Source organism: Eubalaena glacialis, chromosome 3, assembly GCF_028564815.1.
Source record: "Eubalaena glacialis isolate mEubGla1 chromosome 3, mEubGla1.1.hap2.+ XY, whole genome shotgun sequence".
NCBI lineage: Eukaryota > Metazoa > Chordata > Mammalia > Artiodactyla > Balaenidae > Eubalaena > Eubalaena glacialis.
In genome coordinates, this window is record NC_083718.1 from 62,266,075 (window position 1) to 62,284,796 (window position 18,722).

At 35.4% G+C, this 18,722-nt stretch overlaps 1 protein-coding gene across 1 annotated transcript in view; it reads right to left on the reverse strand.

Annotated features, from left to right (window-relative positions):
- The window catches only part of MROH9 (maestro heat like repeat family member 9), a 136,894-nt gene that overhangs the window by 35,875 nt on the left and 82,297 nt on the right, over positions 1-18,722 (reverse strand). The window contains exons 7-9 of the mRNA XM_061183788.1: positions 14,280-14,415; positions 5,902-6,026; positions 2,472-2,621 (exon numbers count right to left, since the gene is read on the reverse strand). Coding sequence (XP_061039771.1) covers positions 2,472-2,621; positions 5,902-6,026; positions 14,280-14,415 — 411 coding nt within the window. The remainder of the gene's footprint in view (positions 1-2,471; positions 2,622-5,901; positions 6,027-14,279; positions 14,416-18,722) is intronic.

Here is an 18,722-nt window from a genome sequence, read left to right on the forward strand (position 1 = left end):
CGGTTGCTTCCCACCAGCCAACTATTTTACATTCGGTAGTGTATATATGTCGATGCTACTCTCACTTCGCCCCAGCTTCGCCCTCCCACCCCATGTCCTCAAGTCCATTTTCTATGTCTACCTCTTTATTCCTGCCTTGCAATATCTTTTTTGGTAGGCTCCCGTCTTTTTTGTCAATTGTTGTTCAGCAGTTGTGATTTTGGTGTACTTGTGAGAGGAGGTGAACTCGGGTCTTTCTACTCCACCATCTTGTCTCCAATCCCTCTTCATTTTTGAATAAGGAGAATTTTAGCTAGACCTGGAATTTTTCTCAAACCAATGGTTGTATATTCAACATCAAATTTAATCTACCCAGATCACCTCATTTCTTATTTTGAAAGTACTTTTCAGAGACCATAAGCTGAAAAGCTGTTTGATGTAAATTTACATTCCATTGCAATTGCCTCGTATACAACTGAATTATCTGTGCCCAACCCTCTACTCTAAACAAACAAAATGAAGTGTTTATTGTAAAACATTCATTCCACCACATATGCTCCAAGGTAAACATGAAATGGGAGACATAAACCAGTGATCTTCTCCAGAGTTCTCTTAACTATTGAGTTTAGAGCTTTTTCTTCTCATCCTCCTCCTACTACTTTAAATGCAGCATGCCCCTAAAACAAGCCAGCTATGTTACTGTATGCTCAATTGTAGAAATGATGATTTCCTTCAATCCTCAAGGAAAGACGTGCTGTGTTAGATTTATTTAGAAATAGTAAGCCCACAAACTATACTTGCAATTTAGGAGATTTTCAGGATAATTTTAATGCAATTTTTCATTATAACTGACTTTAGAATCCAACCCTGTTTAAGCCAAGAATCCAGTGTATTCAGTAGTTCAATTGTTTGTGGGAGTTGGGGTGGGGAAATAAGTTGCTGAACCCCATTTTTGTTCAGTTTATTTCTCCATGTTTAATGATTTCATTGTAGCACAGGCTAGTTTTACACATCTAGTTTTCTAATTGGCTTCTCGTCTTCTCCAGGACCTGATATGGTTTTACCTAGCCTCCTTTTCTCACTGCATGAGAGGAGAACTTTTATTTTGTTAAAGAAATAACTGTTGCCCTCCAGCTTTCCCCTTGGTCTGCATGCCTTTTGGAATGCTCCCGTCTGTAGAAGCATGAGAGTTTGTAAGAAGCATTATTTCCCCTTTCCTGCTCTCTGAGTTTGAGTGCAAGCACTCAGTTTATCTACAATCACATAACACTGCTATGTCAGGAGAGGGAACTGGGAGTTCAGCCCTTATGTCTCCATCAGGGCTAGTTTCATGGGCATGTGACCTATGCTTTTGCACAAGGTCCCACGTTCAGAAGGTCCTTCACTTTGTTTAAACCTCTGCTGTCATCATATTGAAATTTTTAATAAGTTTTCCTTGAGTTTGTGTTTTGTAAGTGAAGTCCCATGGGGCAATGGAGCCTGTGTGTGTGTGTGGCAGTATGAGAGTCCGCTACGGTTCCTGCAGCCTCATTCAGAGGCAGCATTCACAATTCCCTAAGAACACAGAATTCCAGTGGACCCACGATGTGCAGGGCTTCAGTGGGAAATCAAAGCAGGTATAAGATAAACATTTATTGATGCCTCAACCACTTAGGCTGAAAATGATGACATAGAAGGAAAGAGAAAGATGTGGCAATCCATAAATTCTTTTCCATTCAATCTTTCCTTACTCACGAACAAAATGAAGATAGAGAGTGTTAATAGAATGTGTGAATGACAAGGAGTGAAATAAAGACAATTAAGGTAGTTTTGTATAGTGTTTACCACTCTTCTGGTAAGAATAAAATACATATGCATGCACGAAATATGAAATATGAATTGTAGTATTTTGTTAAGTTGTGTGCTCTTATATTTGCAGCTATGATTGGCATTGCACAATAGAAAGATGGATGGCAAAATGCATGGTAATGTTATAAAATTTTAGGGTTTTTTTTAACTTAGAAAATAACAACACCATGACAAATTGAGAGAGAGAGAGATAGGGAAAATCTTCATATGTTTCTACATCTAATGGTAGTTTTTTTCTATGTTTTGAATAAGAAGCCCCACATTTCAGTTTGCACTGGGCCCCACAAATTATGTGGCCAGCCCTACAGCAAGCTGAGGGTTCTTAAAACTTTCCTTAATGGTTACACAGGGGATTTCAATTACAGTTGTACTATTTTGTTGCTGCTAATGCATTTCTTTAAAATTTGAAGCAAGTATAGCAAAATGTTACAATTTGGTATGATTGGTGAGTGAATGTTCATTACATTATTTTGAAACTTTTCTGTATGCTTGAAATATTTCACAAAAAAGCCTCATTTTATTGAAGTGACATAATGAACAATGGCAAGAAATATATATGAAAAGAAGTAGGCGTATAACAAAGGCAGTAAGAGCCCATTAGAGAATACATTCTGCACTCCCCTGCTCATTGTCAAGTATCTTACCATGGTGACCTTATGGGCATAATATTCCAGAGTCAGTTTCAGTATGGTTGCTGCCTTGGATGCAGTTGTTTGATCAGGTGCAGAGAGTCTCATCAGGAGACTCCACACAAAGTCAGTCAGCAAGCGTGGCAATAAGGTTTGTCCTACACTCTGAAACCAAAAAGGAGAGCCATGATCTCAGGCCTTACTTATATCAAGAGAAGCAAGACAGCTGAACCCAGACATCCTGAGGGAAGCTTCAGGGCCAGGCAGGGCCGTATGATTTTTGTAGGCCCTAGGCACCTTTGCTGCTGTGGGCCTTTTCCTCCATTAAAAAATATTAAAAATTATATTTTACAATTGTGTTGCTATTAAGATGACTGTAATTCAAGTTGAATTATATATTTTTTTCATCTGATTTTTAAAGCAATTAAAACATTTTCATCTGAATAAGTCAGCTCTGGGGGCAAGCCAGGGAGAAGTGGAAAATCATGGCATTGCAATTCAGAGGAACTATAAAATATTGATTTTATCCCATTTCAACTATTCAAATACTAAAAATTATTGTGAACTTCAGCTTTGGAAATGAATTTGCTCAGATCAGAAACAAGCATGATTTGTAGAAGATGAAGGAAAGGATGGGGTAAGAAAGGCAGGGTCATTCAAAGGTGTGGACTTTTTCTCAGAGAAGTATCAAGAAGTGGGAAGAGAAAAAAAGGCCCATACATCCACGATTGAGGTACAACAACTACAATTCAAACAATCTCTTTTTAAAGTTAGAGGAATATCCATGGGCCATAAAATGTGAAAAAAAACACAATATTATGGATCTCTCAATTATGAATGAACCACATTTCCTCCTTTTGTACGTGTGTATGTGTGTATATATATATATATATATATATATTCAAAATTTCCTTTATGTGTGTGTGTGTGTGTGTGTGCGCCATTCTCTAAAATACAGAAAGTACTCAATATTGCCAATAAAAGCTTTTCTCCATCCCCATTAAAGGAATTGAACATAGCTCTTTCTGGTCAATAGGGAAGGACTGAGGTCTGAGTGAAAACTGATGACCACCAGGCTCCCTCCTACTGGACAGAGGGGTGAGGGATAGTATTTTTGGAAAGCTATGAAAGATGGATAAAGGAGGGTCACTAAGGCTTGGTGAGGTGAACTGAATATTATAAATAGTTTGCTCTACTTTGAGAAAGCCAGATTTAATTATATAAGATGTTGAATTTAAAAAAATCATTGGAAGAGGGAATATTCTCTTTTGCATATTTGTTTATTCAACAAAATACTTTAGTTTGGTGTCTATTAAAAAGTTGTAGAAGGAGAAATTCCTAGTGAAACTTAGAGATAGTGTTAGAAGTTTCTGGTATGTCAAGGTTGAACAAAGAAGAACAAATCTGACTCCATATTGGATCTATTCCTTTAGCTCTAGCCTTTGTGCTCCATTGCCTGTGCTTAGTCATGCTAGCTTTGCACCTTTGTCTCAAACAGTAAGAGAATGTGGCCTATAGCCCGGAATATACATACTAACCCTTTCTCAATATTCTGTCTCTCAGGCTTGACCTTTAAACGTATAACACATTTCCATTCATATAGAGATAAAAAGGTGCAGAATAGAAAATAATAGTTGTCTTGTTGGAGGTTTACAGGAACATTGTGACCAGACCTACCTGGACAGCTGCAAGAACAAAGGATTTCAGCACCAATTAGTTTGAAACAACCAGTCACACCTCCCCTCCCCTTTTAATGTAAAAGAAGCCTGAATTCTAACTCGGGTAAGATGGTTCTTTGGGACACTAGTCCACCATCTTCTTGGTCTGCTGGCTTTTCGAATAAAGTCACTATTCCTTGCCCCAACACCTTGTCTTTTGATTTGTTGGTCTATTGTGCAGCGAGCAGTATGAGTTTGGACTCAGTAACAAAGGTATACATATGACAGTAGAGTACATCAAATGATAGGGCTCCCTTTATAAAATATGATCTAGCTCTATTGGCTAAAAACCTTGGTGCTTATCCTCCTATTTGCATCCTTTGGACTTTGTCTTTGGATATGGTCCTCTTGGTTTCCTTACTACAACCTTAGATTCTCTCACTCACTTGTCCCAATCTACCTCTGAAAGTACCTACCTCAGGATTTTCCAGCTACCGCTCTTGCACACAGTGCTAGTACTAGGCCTGCTTTGATCTCACAATTGAGAACTGAATAACAGGTCATGAACACAGGACCCAGGGCACCCTCCCCCAAACCCAAGGATTTCTAAATCTGATGGACATTAAACTCGGATAAGAGAGGACGCTAAACTGGAAGTGGAGATAGTAAGACCCCAGAACCACTTGGAAGAGACCCTGAGGAAGCTGCCAGTTTTAGGCTAACTAGCCTAATTGTGGGGCTCAGGATTTCAATTCCAGGGCTCTGGAGTGAAGCATGGAAGGATGTAAAAGGATTTTCTAGTAAACCTCTACAGATGCCTGGTTTCTTCACTTAAATAGACAACTTTGTAGTCAACCAGGTTTGTGACTTTTGAGGGGAGGTGGATTATGAATAATGATTGATTTTGGAAAGATGCATCATCATGAAGATGCATATTTAGGACATCTATGTGGTATTTTTGATTGTATTATTTGAGGTATATTGCTTTCATATCTCCTCAGCCTCCCACAATTCTATCTACCTCAGCCGTGGGAGGGCAAGGCACTGCTTTATGCATGTACCTTTAGGAGGAACCATAAGACCCTCCCAACTCAAGAGATAAGCTAGCCTGAAGAGCCTCCCCAGCAGGCTTTGCTGAACTGTTGACTCAATGTGTGTAGCTAGACAGCCATCTGTTGGACAGCACAACTTAGGCGCCAGTGACCTCTCAAGCATATGAATAAGCCCATATACTTTGAAGAAGGTGAGGGAATGTATACAGTTATAGAGCCTCATGATTTTCCCCAAGGGTTGGGTCAATGTAAAAATTATTTACTTGGTACTGAGGTTTATCACTTGAACTTTTAAACAAATTTAAATTTAAGAGGTTTTTAAAATGTAAATCACATTATTTTGATGTTTGCTGAATAAATTATAATAGCATTGAAAAGGCTGTTAATTGTTGACTTCATTAATTTTGTTAGAAAATCAGAAGTTTCCCATCTTTAGTAACTTATTAGCCAAACAATAAGAAGCATAACAACTAGGAAACACCTATCTCATTTGCATTCTGTAAGGATTAGGTAAAATAATATAAATTGCTATATTCTGGAATAATAGGCATAATTCTTATTAATAGAGATGAAAATCAGGAAGCCAAATACTCTATCATTTACTCTTTGCTTTACTGAATTTAAATAAAACAGAAAAAATCTATTAAACATATAAATTTTGTTGAAATAAGTTACCACTAAAAGTAATAATACACATGAAACAAGAGCCATAGGATAAAGTGGGGGCTAAGTTACCTGAGCAATTTTACTTTTGTCTCTTTGCAAGATCTTGGGTAGAAATTCTATATCACAGGGAGAAGGCAGGAGGCAATGACTTTCAGGCTTATCATATTTTGTACTTTTATTTTTTGCAATATCCGCTGTATTAAGGAAAAGAGTTTAAGGTTTTTATTTGATCACTGGTTCCTCTATAACATTGCTATTTCCAATTTCCTCTTCCTGCCCAATTCTGGAAGTCTAAAGTTTCTGAATGTTTAACTCTCTGCTAACAGTTTAGTCACATAAAATATTATGACTACATTGACCCAGAGTTTAAAAAGTGTTTAAGAGACCTCTGTGAAATATGAATAAAGGACATAGATAATTTTAATAAGTTGACCAAATATCAAGTATATTTAGGCCATCAAATGCATTGTTCAGTGCAATGGAAGAGCTACTGCTAAGTTGGGGTGTCTACTGGTAAAAGAGCAGACTTGGAGGCATTTTGCAAAGAGCTGGGGGAATGGTACAGCAAGAAAGAGAAAAGCCCTCAACATAAGCTTCAGGTGCAGATGTCTTTTGTTCTAGAGAAGGTAGGTTTTAAATGACTTTGCTTGTTTGCTAACAGCTTTATAGAGATATAACCAATATGCAACATATTTAAAGTGTCTAATTTGGTAAGTTATTATATATTTATGTGCCCATAAACATCACTGCAATAAAAAAAAAGATTTATTCCCTCCAAAAGTTTCCTCATGTCCTTTTGTAATTGATCAAATCTGCTCCCAGATCCCACTCCCTGATTCAAAGGCAGGCACTGATCTGCATTCTGTCAAGTTTGTATTTTCCAGTTTTATATAAGTGGAACCATTTAGTATATACTCTTTTGTTGTTTGGAATCTTTCATTCAGCAAAATTATTTGCAATCCATCCATGTTTTTTCTTGTATCAATAGTCTTAGTGATGGATACTATTCCATTGTACATACATACCATCATCGGCTTATTCATTCACCTTTTGGTGGACATTTGGGTTGTTTCCAGTTTTTGGCTATTACAAATAAAGGTGCTATCAACATTCACGTACAAGTCTTTGAATGGATATTTGCTTTCATTTCTCTTAGGTAAACACTAAGCTGTGGAATGACTGGATCATATGGTAGATGTGTGTTTGACTTTTTAGGATACTGCCAAATTATTTTCCAAAGCTGTTGTATCACTTCACATTCCCTTTAGCAATGTATGAGAGTTCCAGTTGCTTCACACCTTTAATAACGCATTGTATGGTCAGTCTTTTCAATTTTAGACATTTTAACTGGAGTGCAGTAGTGTCTCATTGCAGTTTTAATTTACCTTCCTTTTATGACTGTATATTGATCATCCTTTGATGTGCATCCTTGCCATCTGTGCTTCTTTAGTGAAATGACTACTCAAATCTACTATTATTATTTTAATTTGGTTTCTTGCTTTTTTTTTTTTTTTACTGAGTTTTGAATGTTCCTTTAAAATTCTGAATACAATTCTTCTATCAGATATGTAATTTGCAAATATTTTCTGTCTGTGGCTTATCTCTTTAAGTGTCTTTCAAAGAGCAGAGGTACTTAATTTATCAGTTTTTTCATTTATGGGTCATGCTTTTGGTGTTATATTTAAGAAATCTTTGCCTAATCCAAGGTACAAAGATTTTTTCTAGTTTCATAGTTTTAGGTTTTACATGTAGTCCTATGATCCAGTTTGAATTAGCTTTTATGAATTTATGAGATATATATCAAAGTTCTTTTTTTGCATATAAATCACCAATTTTTCCAACAATGTCTATTGAAGTTTATGCTTTCTCCACTGAATTGCCTTTGAACCTTTGTCGAAAATCATTTGACCATACATGTGTGGATCTATTTCTGGACTCTTGATTCTATTCTATCCAAAGCAATGTTGAACAGAAGTAATGACAGTGCACATCCTTGTCTTTTTCCTGGTCTTTTGGGGAAATCATTCAGTATTTCACCATTAAGTATGATGTTAGGTGTAGATTTTTCATAGATATACTTTAGCAGGTAGAGGAAGTTTCCTTTCTATTCCTAATTTTCTGAGAGTTTTTATTAGGAATGGATGTTGAATTTTGTCAAGTACTTTTTCTGTATCTACTGAAATAATCATATGGTTATTTTTTTCATCTGTTGATGTGGTATATTACATTGGTTGATTTTCAAAAGGTTAAATTGACATCGCACTTCTGGATAAATTCCACATAGCCATGGTATATTATTCTTTTTATTTAGTGTACTATTTGATTTGCTAAGCTTGATTAAATTTTTTCATCAGTGTTCTTGAGGGACATTGGTCTGTAGTTTTTTGTTTTTATTTTTCTTGTAATGTCTTTGTGTGATTTTGGTGTCGGAATAATGCCAGCCTCATAGAATGAGTTGGCAAGTATTCCCTCATCCTCACATTTCTGGAAGAATTTGTATAGAATTAGTATAATTTCTTTCTTAAATGTTTGATAGATCGTTTCAGTCTGGAGTTTTCTCTGTGGATCTGGACTTTTCTTTGCAGAAGATTTTAAACTACAAACTCAACTTCTTTGCTAGATACAGAATATTCAGATTATCGATTTCTTCTTGAGTGAGCTTTGGTAATTTGTGTCTTTCAATAAATTTGTCTGTTTAAGTTGTCAAATTTATTGGCCTAAAGTTGTTCATAATGTCACTTTTTATTCTGTTAATACCCATAGAATCTTTAGTGATATTATTACTCTCATTTCTTATATTGGTAATTTGTGTCTCTTCTCTTATTTCTCCCCTGATCTTCTCAGAGAATTTGCTTTTGGCTTCATTGCTTTCCCTTAAGGTTTTTCTGCTTTCTAGTTTTATTGGGTTTTGTTCTGGTCTTTATTATTTCCTCTCATCTTCTTACTTCTGGTTTTATTTGCTCTTCTTTCTCTACTTTCTTAAGGCAGAAGCTAAGGTCATTGATTTAAGAACTTTTCTCTATTCTAATGTAGGCATATGGTGCTAAGAATTTCCCCTCTGGGATCTTGTTTAGCTGTATTCCATAAATTTTGAAATTTTATACTTTCATTTTCATTTAGTTCAAAATGCTTTAAATTTCCCTTCTTATTTCTTTTTTTTTTGACGCATTTATTATTTAGAAACAGGTTATCTAGTTTCCAAATATTTTGAATTTTCAGATATCTTTCTTTGTTTTAAAATTTAAAAATTTATCTCCAGAGTTTCCATTTCTTAAAAAGTTGATAAAAGTTTAACTTGAATAAATCTTTTCCCCACTTCTATTTATTTATTTATTTTTAACTTGTTTAAAATCTAAAAAATTTTTCTTTTACATTGGCATATAGTTGATGTACAATGTTTTGTTAGGTTCAGGTGTACAGCAAAGTGATTCAATTATACATATACAAGTATCTATTCTTTTTCAAGTTCTTTTCCCATTTAGTTTATTACAGAATATTGAGCAGAGTTCCCTGTGCTATGCAGTAAGTCCTTGTTGACTATTTTAAATATAACAATGTGTATATGTCAATCCCAAACTCCCAATCTATCCTTCCTCCCCACCCTTCCCCACTGGTAACCATAAGTTCATTCTTTAAGTCTGTGAATCTGTTTCTGTTCTGTAAATAAGTTCATTTGTGTATCATTTTTTTCTTAGATTCTGCATACAAGTGATATCACATGATATTTGTCTTTCTCTGTCTTACTTCACTTAGTATGACAATCTCTATGTCCATCCATGTTGCTGCAAATGGCATTATTTCATTCTTTTTAATGGACGATATTCCATTGTATATATGTACCACATCTTCTTTATCCATTCATCTGTTGATGGACATTTAGGTTGCTTCCATGTCTTGGCTATTATAAACAGCACTGCAATGAACATTGGGGTGCATGTATCCTTTCAAATCATGGTTTTCTCCAGATACGTGCCCAGGAATGGGATTGCTGGATCATATGGTAGCTCTATTTTTAGTTTTTTAAGGAACCCCCATATTGTTCTTCACAGTGGCTGTACCAATCTACATACCCAGCAACAGTTTAGGAGGGTTCCCTATTCTTCACACTCTCTCCAGCATTTATTGTTTGTAGATTTTTTGATGATGGCCATTCTGACTGGTGTGAGGTGATATCTCATTGTAGTTTTGATTTCCATTTCTCTAATAATTAGTGATGTTGAGCATCTTTTCATATGCCTGTTGGCCATCTATATAGTCTTTTGCCTATTTTTTGATTGGGTTGTTTGTTTTCTTTGATATTGAGCTGCGTGAGCTGTTTATAAATTTTGAGATTAATCTCTTGTCATTCGCACTGTTTGCAAATATTTTCTCCCATTCTGTGGGTTGTCTTTTTGTTTTGTTTATGGTTTCCTTTGCTGTACAAAAGCTTTTAAGTTTAATTAGATCCCATTTGTTTATTTTTGTTTTTATTTCTATTACTCTAGGAGACAGATTATAAAAGATATTGCTGCGATTTATGTCAAAGGGTGTTCTGCCTATGTTTCCTTCTAAGAGTTTTATAGTATCCGGTCTTACATTTAGGTCTTCAATCCATTTTGGGTGTATTTTTCTGTATGGTGTTACTTCTGTTTTTGATTTCTAATTTAACTCTGTTTTTGTCATATTTTTTATGACTTAACTACCTGTTGATTTCTTGAAGCTTGTCTTATGGTCTATAATATGGTTTATTTTGGTAAATTTTCTGTTTTTTTCTTGAACAGAATGTTTATTTTTCCATTTTTGGTAGAGTGTTCTATAAATGTCACTTAGGTCTAGCTGGTTCAGGTCTGTATCCTTATTGATTTTTTGTGTAATAGTTTATTGAAAAAGTGGTATTGAATTCTCTGTAATTGTACATCTATTTCTCATAGTAGTCCTATCAGCTTTTGTTTAATGTATTTTGATTATTTTAATATGTTTCATTTTCAAATACATAAGTGTTTTGGATTATGTCTTCTTAATTAATTGACCCCTTTATCATTATGAAATGACCCTCTTTTTCCCTGGAAACATTCTTTGCTCTGAAATGTGTGTATTTTTTGATATTGATATAGTCATTTCAGTTTTCTTTTGACTAGTGTTAGCATGTTATATCATTTTCCAACTTTTAACTTGTATTCTATTTGTGTCTTTACATTTAGGGTAGATTTCTCATAGGCAGCATATAGTTGAGTCTTGCTCTTTATCCATTGTGATAATCTCTGCCTTTTCACTGGAGGTATTTAGAGCATTTATATTTATTATGAGTGGATTTAAGTCTTCATTTTACTTTTTGCTTTCCATATTTCCATCTGTTTTTCTTTCTATTTTTCTTCTTTTTTTGATTAAGTATTTTTTATGATTCTATTTTATCTCCATTTTGGCTTATTATATAAAACTCTTTGTTATATTAGCTAAGTAGTTCCTTTAGGATTTATATTATACATCTTTAACTTATCACAGTTTACTTTGAAGTGATATTTTATGAATTTATGGATAAGAACCTCATATTTCACCCTCTTTCAAGCCTCTGTGATATTGTTGTCACATATTTAGCTCTTACGTTGTTTTTGTTTGTTTTTTTGCTTTAAATAGTTGATTCTCATTTAAAGAGATTTAAAAAGTAGGGAAGAAAATTTTAATATTTTCCTTCATAGTTGCAATCCAGTGCTCCTTATTCCTTTATGTAGACCTAGATTTTCATCTGACATCATTTTTTTCTTGAATAATTTCATTAAATATTTTTCATACTGCAGATATGCTAGTGATAAATTCTACCGGCTCTTGTATATCTAAAAAGTCTTTATTTCACTTTTGCTTTTGAAAGAGCACCACTTTTGCTGGTTAAAGAATTCTAGATTGACAGCTTTTTCTTTCAGTGCATTATGAGGTTGCTTCATTGCCTATGGCTTGCATTGTCTTATGAGAAATTTGCTATAATCCTTACCTTACCTTTACTCTGAATGAAATGTTCTCCCCTCCCAGCCCCAGCTCCTTTTAAGATTACACTGTTGCACATGAAAAGATTCTCAGCATCACTAATTATTAGAGAAATGAAAGTCAAAACAACAATAAGATATCAACTCATACCTGTCAGAATGGCTATCATGAAAATGTCTACAAATAACAAATGTTGGAGAGAGTGTGGAGAAAAGGAAACCTTTGTACAGTGTTGGTGGGAATGTAAATTGTTGCATCCACTATGGAAAACACTATGGAGGTTCCTCAAAAAACTAAAAATAGAACTACCATATGATCCAGCAATTCCACTCCTAGGTATATATCCAGTAAAGTAAAATGAAGAAAAAATGAAAACACTAATTTGAAAAAGTACATGCATTCCTATGTTTATAGCAGCACTGTTTACAATAGCCAAGATATGGAAGCAACCCAAGTGCCCATAAACAGTTGAATGTATAAAGAAGATGTGATATATCTTCTATCTATCTATCTATCTATCTATCTATCTATCTATCTATCTAGATATATAAAACTCATCTATAAAAAGGGATGAAATTCTGCCATTTGCAGCAACATGGATGGACCTAGAGAATATTATACATAATGAAATAAGTCAGACAGACAGAGAAAGACAAATGCCATATGATATCACTTATATGTGGAATCTAAAAAATAAAAAATGCAAATGAATGTATATGCAAAATGGAAACAGACTCACAGATATAGAGAACAAACTAGTGGTTACCAAAGTGGAGAAGGAAGAGGGGATGGGCAAATTAGGCATATGGGATTAAGAGATACAAACTACTATGTATAAAAGAGATAAGCAACAAGGAAATATTAATAGCACAAGGAATTATAGCCATTATCTTGTAATAAATTTTAATGGAATAAAATCTGTATAAATACTGAATCATTATGCTGTACACCTATTGTAAATGTATATTGTGTATATTGTAAATCAACTATACCTCAATAAAAAAGATTATACGGTTAATCCCTGCCAGAGTGTTTTTCACCTCAGATATTGTAGTTTTCATCTCCTGAGGTTCAATTTGGGTCTTTTAGAGACTTTTCTTTGTCTCTCATTAACATGTTCATCTTTTTCTCTAACTCCTTAAATAAATGGAATATGTTATAATAATTGTTTTAATGTCTCTACTAATTCTATCATCTGTGTTATTTCTGGGTCAGTTTTTATTCATTTTACTTTTTATTGTGGGTTGTATTTTGTTTCTTTGCATGCCTAGTAATTTTTTATTGCATGTCAGACATTGTTAATTTTAACTTGTCCAAACTGTTCATTTTAACTTGTTAAGTGATGGAATTTTTGTATTCCTAGAAGTAAGCTTGAGCTTTGTCTGATAAACAATTAAAGTATTTGGAGATCAGTTGATAATTTTAGGTCTTGTTTTTAACTTTTGTTAAGTGGCACTAAAATAATTCAGGGATAATTTTTTCCTCTTGATGAGACAAAATCTCTTTGTACTCTGCTTCATTACTTATGAATTATGAAGTTTTAAATTCTAGCTTATAGGCATGGGCACCATTTCCAGTCTTTCGGGATTCGGTGGATCCTTTAACCATTTTGGGTGTTACCCCCACCCTCTCCCCTGCAAGCCTCAGGTAGTTTCCTCACATGTGTGCTCTGATCCTTACATAGCCAAATAGTTAAAGGGCTCTCTGCACATCTCTGGAGCTCTCTCTTTGTGCACTCTTTTCTGGCGCTTTGCCCTGTGAACTCTAGATATCTTGATCTATCTGGAGTCCCAATTCTGTCTCTTCAACTTGGTGAGACTCTTGGGTTACTCCTTTCTGGGCTGCAGCCTAGAAACTTACTCTAGGTTGTAAACTCAGTCAATTGTAGACTGCTTTATTTGTTCATTTGTTCCCATCTCACTAGAAATCATTGTCCTTTGTTATCTGATGTCCAATGACTTGAGAACAATTAGTATATATAATCTTTAAATAGTTCTTTATTATGGGACAGTAAATCTATTCTCTGTTAAAGTATTTGGAAATAGTTTGATACCATAAGGTCTTGCTCTTATGCTTTGTTAGGCAGACCAGAGCAGCATTTATTTAGGTCTTGGGCTAATTTTTCCCCACCACTGAAGCAAGAATCTGAGTATTCTATTTGATACTCCATTACAGTATGCCTCTTTTTAAAAAGTCCCATTGGTAATTTTTCTTCCTCTCTTTCTTCCCTGCCTCCACCCAGCATTCCTGTCCCCACCATTAACACCCAACACTAATCTAAGTATAGTATGTTATAGACATTGAAGAACCAACTATAACATTTTAAAAATAATTCTAAAAAAGATTTAAAAATACATTTTAAAAAGTGAAGCTATAGATCTTGGGGCAGGATTTTGAAATCTACAGACATAGAGCCCCCTTGGGACCCACAAGTATAATAATTAGGAACAGATTATTAGTAACCCTTAGAAAAGATGAATCTTTCTTACCATTCTGACACTTTGCAATGCAGAGGAGGTGATACATTCCCAAGGATGCTTGTTGTGTGATTGAGGGATCAGCATGGGAACACAAAAGAGACAGTTCTGCTGCCAGGACACCCAAACATGGAACATCAACACTTGTCTAGTGAAAAAACAAAGTAGAAAAATGTATTTGCTATGCATGGTCAACATTAAATGTTTGTGTCTGATATATATATCAGACTACGGTTAGAGTTGAGCTTCAGAGTTCACAAAATCTGTATTAAAATCCTCACTCTGTTACTGAGCCTCAATTTTCTCATCTATGAAATGCATATAACAAATGTTACCTTGTAACAGTTATTGTGGGAACTAAGGGGGTAACATTTATGACAAAAAAGAACGTTCCTAGCAAAGTGCTTGGCAATAATAGAGACTCAACTAATGTTAGTTTCTAGTCTATATTTTAGGTAGCTATTTGTAGGTATCAAATTCTTAGGATACTGGAGTGGGGGAGTCAATATCCAAAAGCTTTCATGCTTCCTTCTCCATGTATGAAACACTTTAGATGACTCTGTAAGTCACTGGAGAACACTTCAGATGACTCTGTAAGTCACTGAAGAAAACGTTTCTTCCTAGAATTGCTCTGATTCTTCCCAGGGAAATTAATTTTTTAAAAAACTCAAAACATTTGCTTCTGCTATCAAACCTACTGCCAGAACATTTATATATTCCCCCCCTACACACACACACCTTCCTTGACACATAGGTTTCTCAAATATTTAGGTTTTTACCTTGACTGATTTGTTTAGCCAGATCAAATGCAAACGGAGAGAGGAGTAGACACATAAAAGAAGAAAGGAGAGATAGAAGAGATATTTTGCTTGTGTGAAGGTATGAAAATTATTACCAATTTTCTTTAAACAAAAAGGACTCTTCCCACATGTAGGTTTGCTAAACTAGTAGGCCTGCAGAATCTTATCTCTAAGACAAATGATTACTTTTCCTAGATAGATGCTTTGGTGGTCAAAGTTAGAGTTCAAGTCAACTTTCCAGGGAGATCCCAAGACCTGTTTCTCCTTCTTTGTATTACTCTTATATACCCTTATCCTTACCTCTCTTTTTGCTTGACCCACTCACGTCTGTCTGTCTGTCTGCCTGTCTCAGTCTTACACACACAAACACACACACACACACACACATACACACACACACACAGAATCATTCCTGAAGAAGTATGTGAGGTGACCTAGGTCATGGGCCAAGGATATGACCGAATTAGGATGTTGGGAGTGATGGTCTTAGTAGAAGAAAGGAAGATAATCTGCTTCTGTGGATGTCTTCCTTGGATTCTTTCTGCCTATATTTCTTTGTAAGTGTACCTGCGTCTCCCCCTATTTTAGGAGTCCTATGACTTAGAAGAATCTAGAAGCAGACAGTAGGGGTTGCTATTTATTCTAGGCCCTAGGAAGAAGTGTTTTATTTTCCCCTACCTATTCTCTTCTTTTGGTTTGCATTCCAAATTTCTTTTTCTATCAAATGGCAAGATTTTAAGAACTACCTTTGCATTATGGGTTTAAAAAAAGGGGAAGGTGTTCTGTTTCTCTGTTGGGCATGATGGAGGAGTATGAGTATGTGTCCGGCATTTTTGCCACAAGCTTCTCTGCCATAGGCATCTTTGCCACGAGCATTTTTGCTGCAAACCCCTTTAATACATGACTAATTGTCTGTAAGGCAATTTTGCTGTGAAAGATAAAATAACTAGTAGACTGTTTGGTTTGACACTTTGGTTTCAACTGGTTGAAATGAGTTAGACTTTCTTTCAGTTAGCCATTTTATTGATGGCTTTATTGAGCTGAGAGATGACAGTGATTTGCCCCAAGAGTTGGCTTCTTATTTTGAAGCACACTACATTGGAGGAGAAAGAGGCTAAGAGTCTCAGAGGTGCAGAGTTGAACATACATTTCCTATAGAACTTTGGAACATCTATGAACAGACATGTGGCAAGATGCCAAGAACAAAAAACAGTGCAGAGGTTTTTATAACGCAATACAAATCTCAGTTACAAATATGCATCCTGGTATTTGGAATGAAGGATGAAATGAAGGAAGAAATTTTAGCAAAAAGAGAAAAACTATCATGCTGAATGAGGAGATGAATCAAAAAGCAAAAAACATATTATGAATGAAAGACTTCAAAGACAAGTGCTTAAGTACAACCCACAAAATAAAATCAGTTATTTGGCAGAATTGCCACGAATTTACACACAATTTAAATGTATTTAAATTGTATGTAAATATTTAAATTGTATTTCTCAAGAAAGCCTTTTTAATTTTGTTATTAATTTTTCATGTTTCATTATGACCTTTATAATGTCCCCCTTTTATTTTTCGTTATTTTATCTTTTATGAAAAAATTGCCTTACGGCCAATTAGTTATGCTACAAAGATGTCTATGGCAAAGACCCTTATAGCAAAAGTACCTAGAACCAGAGGAGTACTTCTCACAGCTTAGCTCACTGAACCTGGGGACCATTTACAGAGGATTGGCCTTAAAGTTTTATTGTGTTATAGTTTTTGCCTTGAGCATTCTCTCTGATTATCCCTTCTTATGAACTTGTGGATGTGTAACTCTTAGCAGGTGTCTTTGTAAAGGAAGCTGCTAATGATGCCAGATAGGGTCTGTCTAGATGTGTGTCTCTAGCAGAGTAGGTGTGGCCATGTCTAGATTGCATAGCATGTTTGAGGAGGAGGGGAGACCTGACCTAGGACAGGCCAAGAGAGGAATAAAGCTGTGTGAACCATGGGGCACACTGATTATGCCCTGCACAGTCCCTTCAGAAGTGTGCCAACCACAGTCACACCCTGTCAAACACAAGACTTTGGGAACATTTAATACAGTATAGTCCTGCTTTTATAGAAAATCTATCTAAAGTGCTGAAAGAAGGAAAGAGTTAAGACCTGGATAAAAGTAGCTTCTCTGTATTTGTTCCTAAGTCTAAGTGCTCCTGCTTAGTTTTCTGGCCCTTTCTTACTGGATTCCTTCTTCTGTGTACATCTGGCCTCTCCAGTTCCTTATCTTAACAATTATGACAGTTTTAGGTACTAAATTCCAGAGGCAACCACTTCTAAGTTTTTTAGCTGCTTCTTTTGGAAGTCAACTGTACATCTCTAAACAATGGACTTCTACTTCAGTTCTAATATCACTTTGGGACATTGCCTATCTATTCCTGCTGTGATGAATCAGTGCATAGGCCATACTCATTTTTAGTTATATTTCCTTTTGGCATAAAAATATGTCCTCTCTACTCCTTTTGAGACTAAATTCTCATCTGTACTCAGAATTATCTATTTTTGATAATCATTTTTGTTCTCTTTATTTACCTTGGACTATCTCTTGTATTTGGAGGGTCTTCTCAAATGTCTGGCAAATTCTTGGTTGTCTAGTCATATTTAAGAATGTGATGCCACTGGTGGGATTTTGTATGTGAGCAAGCTTATCAACTGGTGGGCTTGGTTTTAGAGTAGTTGGGTGGGAAGGCTGGGGTCATGCTGAAGTGTATCTAAACAACAGAATCAAGATGATTGTCTCAGGGAATTTACAATTGTTTTGAGAAAAATGTCCTCAAATTTTACCTACCAATGGACTCATGTCCCTGTGGAATATAGAGTGTGTGTGTAAATGGGGACGGGAGGCACTATAGATCATTCTGTATAAACTTCCTATGAGTCTTTTCAGTGCATGTGTATGTCTTCAGCTTTCCTTTGCCACCCATTCTTCATCATTACTTGGGCTTCCATAGCTCCAGACTCTTCAAGGTTCCATAGGGATACTCCCTCCCTTTTCAGCTGTCCTCCATTCTAATGTTCACATGCCCCTGCCTTTCAGATTCCCCTGCCAGACTTTATCAGTTACCATCTTCTATCTATTCTGTCATGCAGAAGTTTGCTGACATCACTAGCCCACTGAGAACCCGTTACTAATTCTCTTTGTTGCAATGGCAACATTTAACAAATTTTATTACTATCATTTTGTGGAGGGGGAGGAGATAGACATGTGGACAATCTGTTAGCTTTGACTGAAAATCTTCCACCTGTCTTTTAAATGCTGATGTGCCAAAGGAACAAACCTAGGAAAAATCTGTTAATGGGATAATATGACATGTTTAGCTCACACTTCTTCACCCGTTTTGAAATTAACAGTTTAATTGAAAGGACAAATATTCTTTGAGTGTAGCAGTTTCTTCACCCTGATGGGCACAAAGGTCATGTAAGAGGAATACCACTTTAAATTCTGGTAGAATACAAATGAAAGTATTGTTCAATAGGACAAGGACCTCTGAGAGTCTGGAAGACATAAGCTAGGGTAATTTATGAAGAAAGTAGTTTTTATCCAGTGAATGGCCAGAACCTGAATAGGTAGCTACATTTAGTTAGAGAATGGCAGAACAAATCTTCATTTATTATTTAC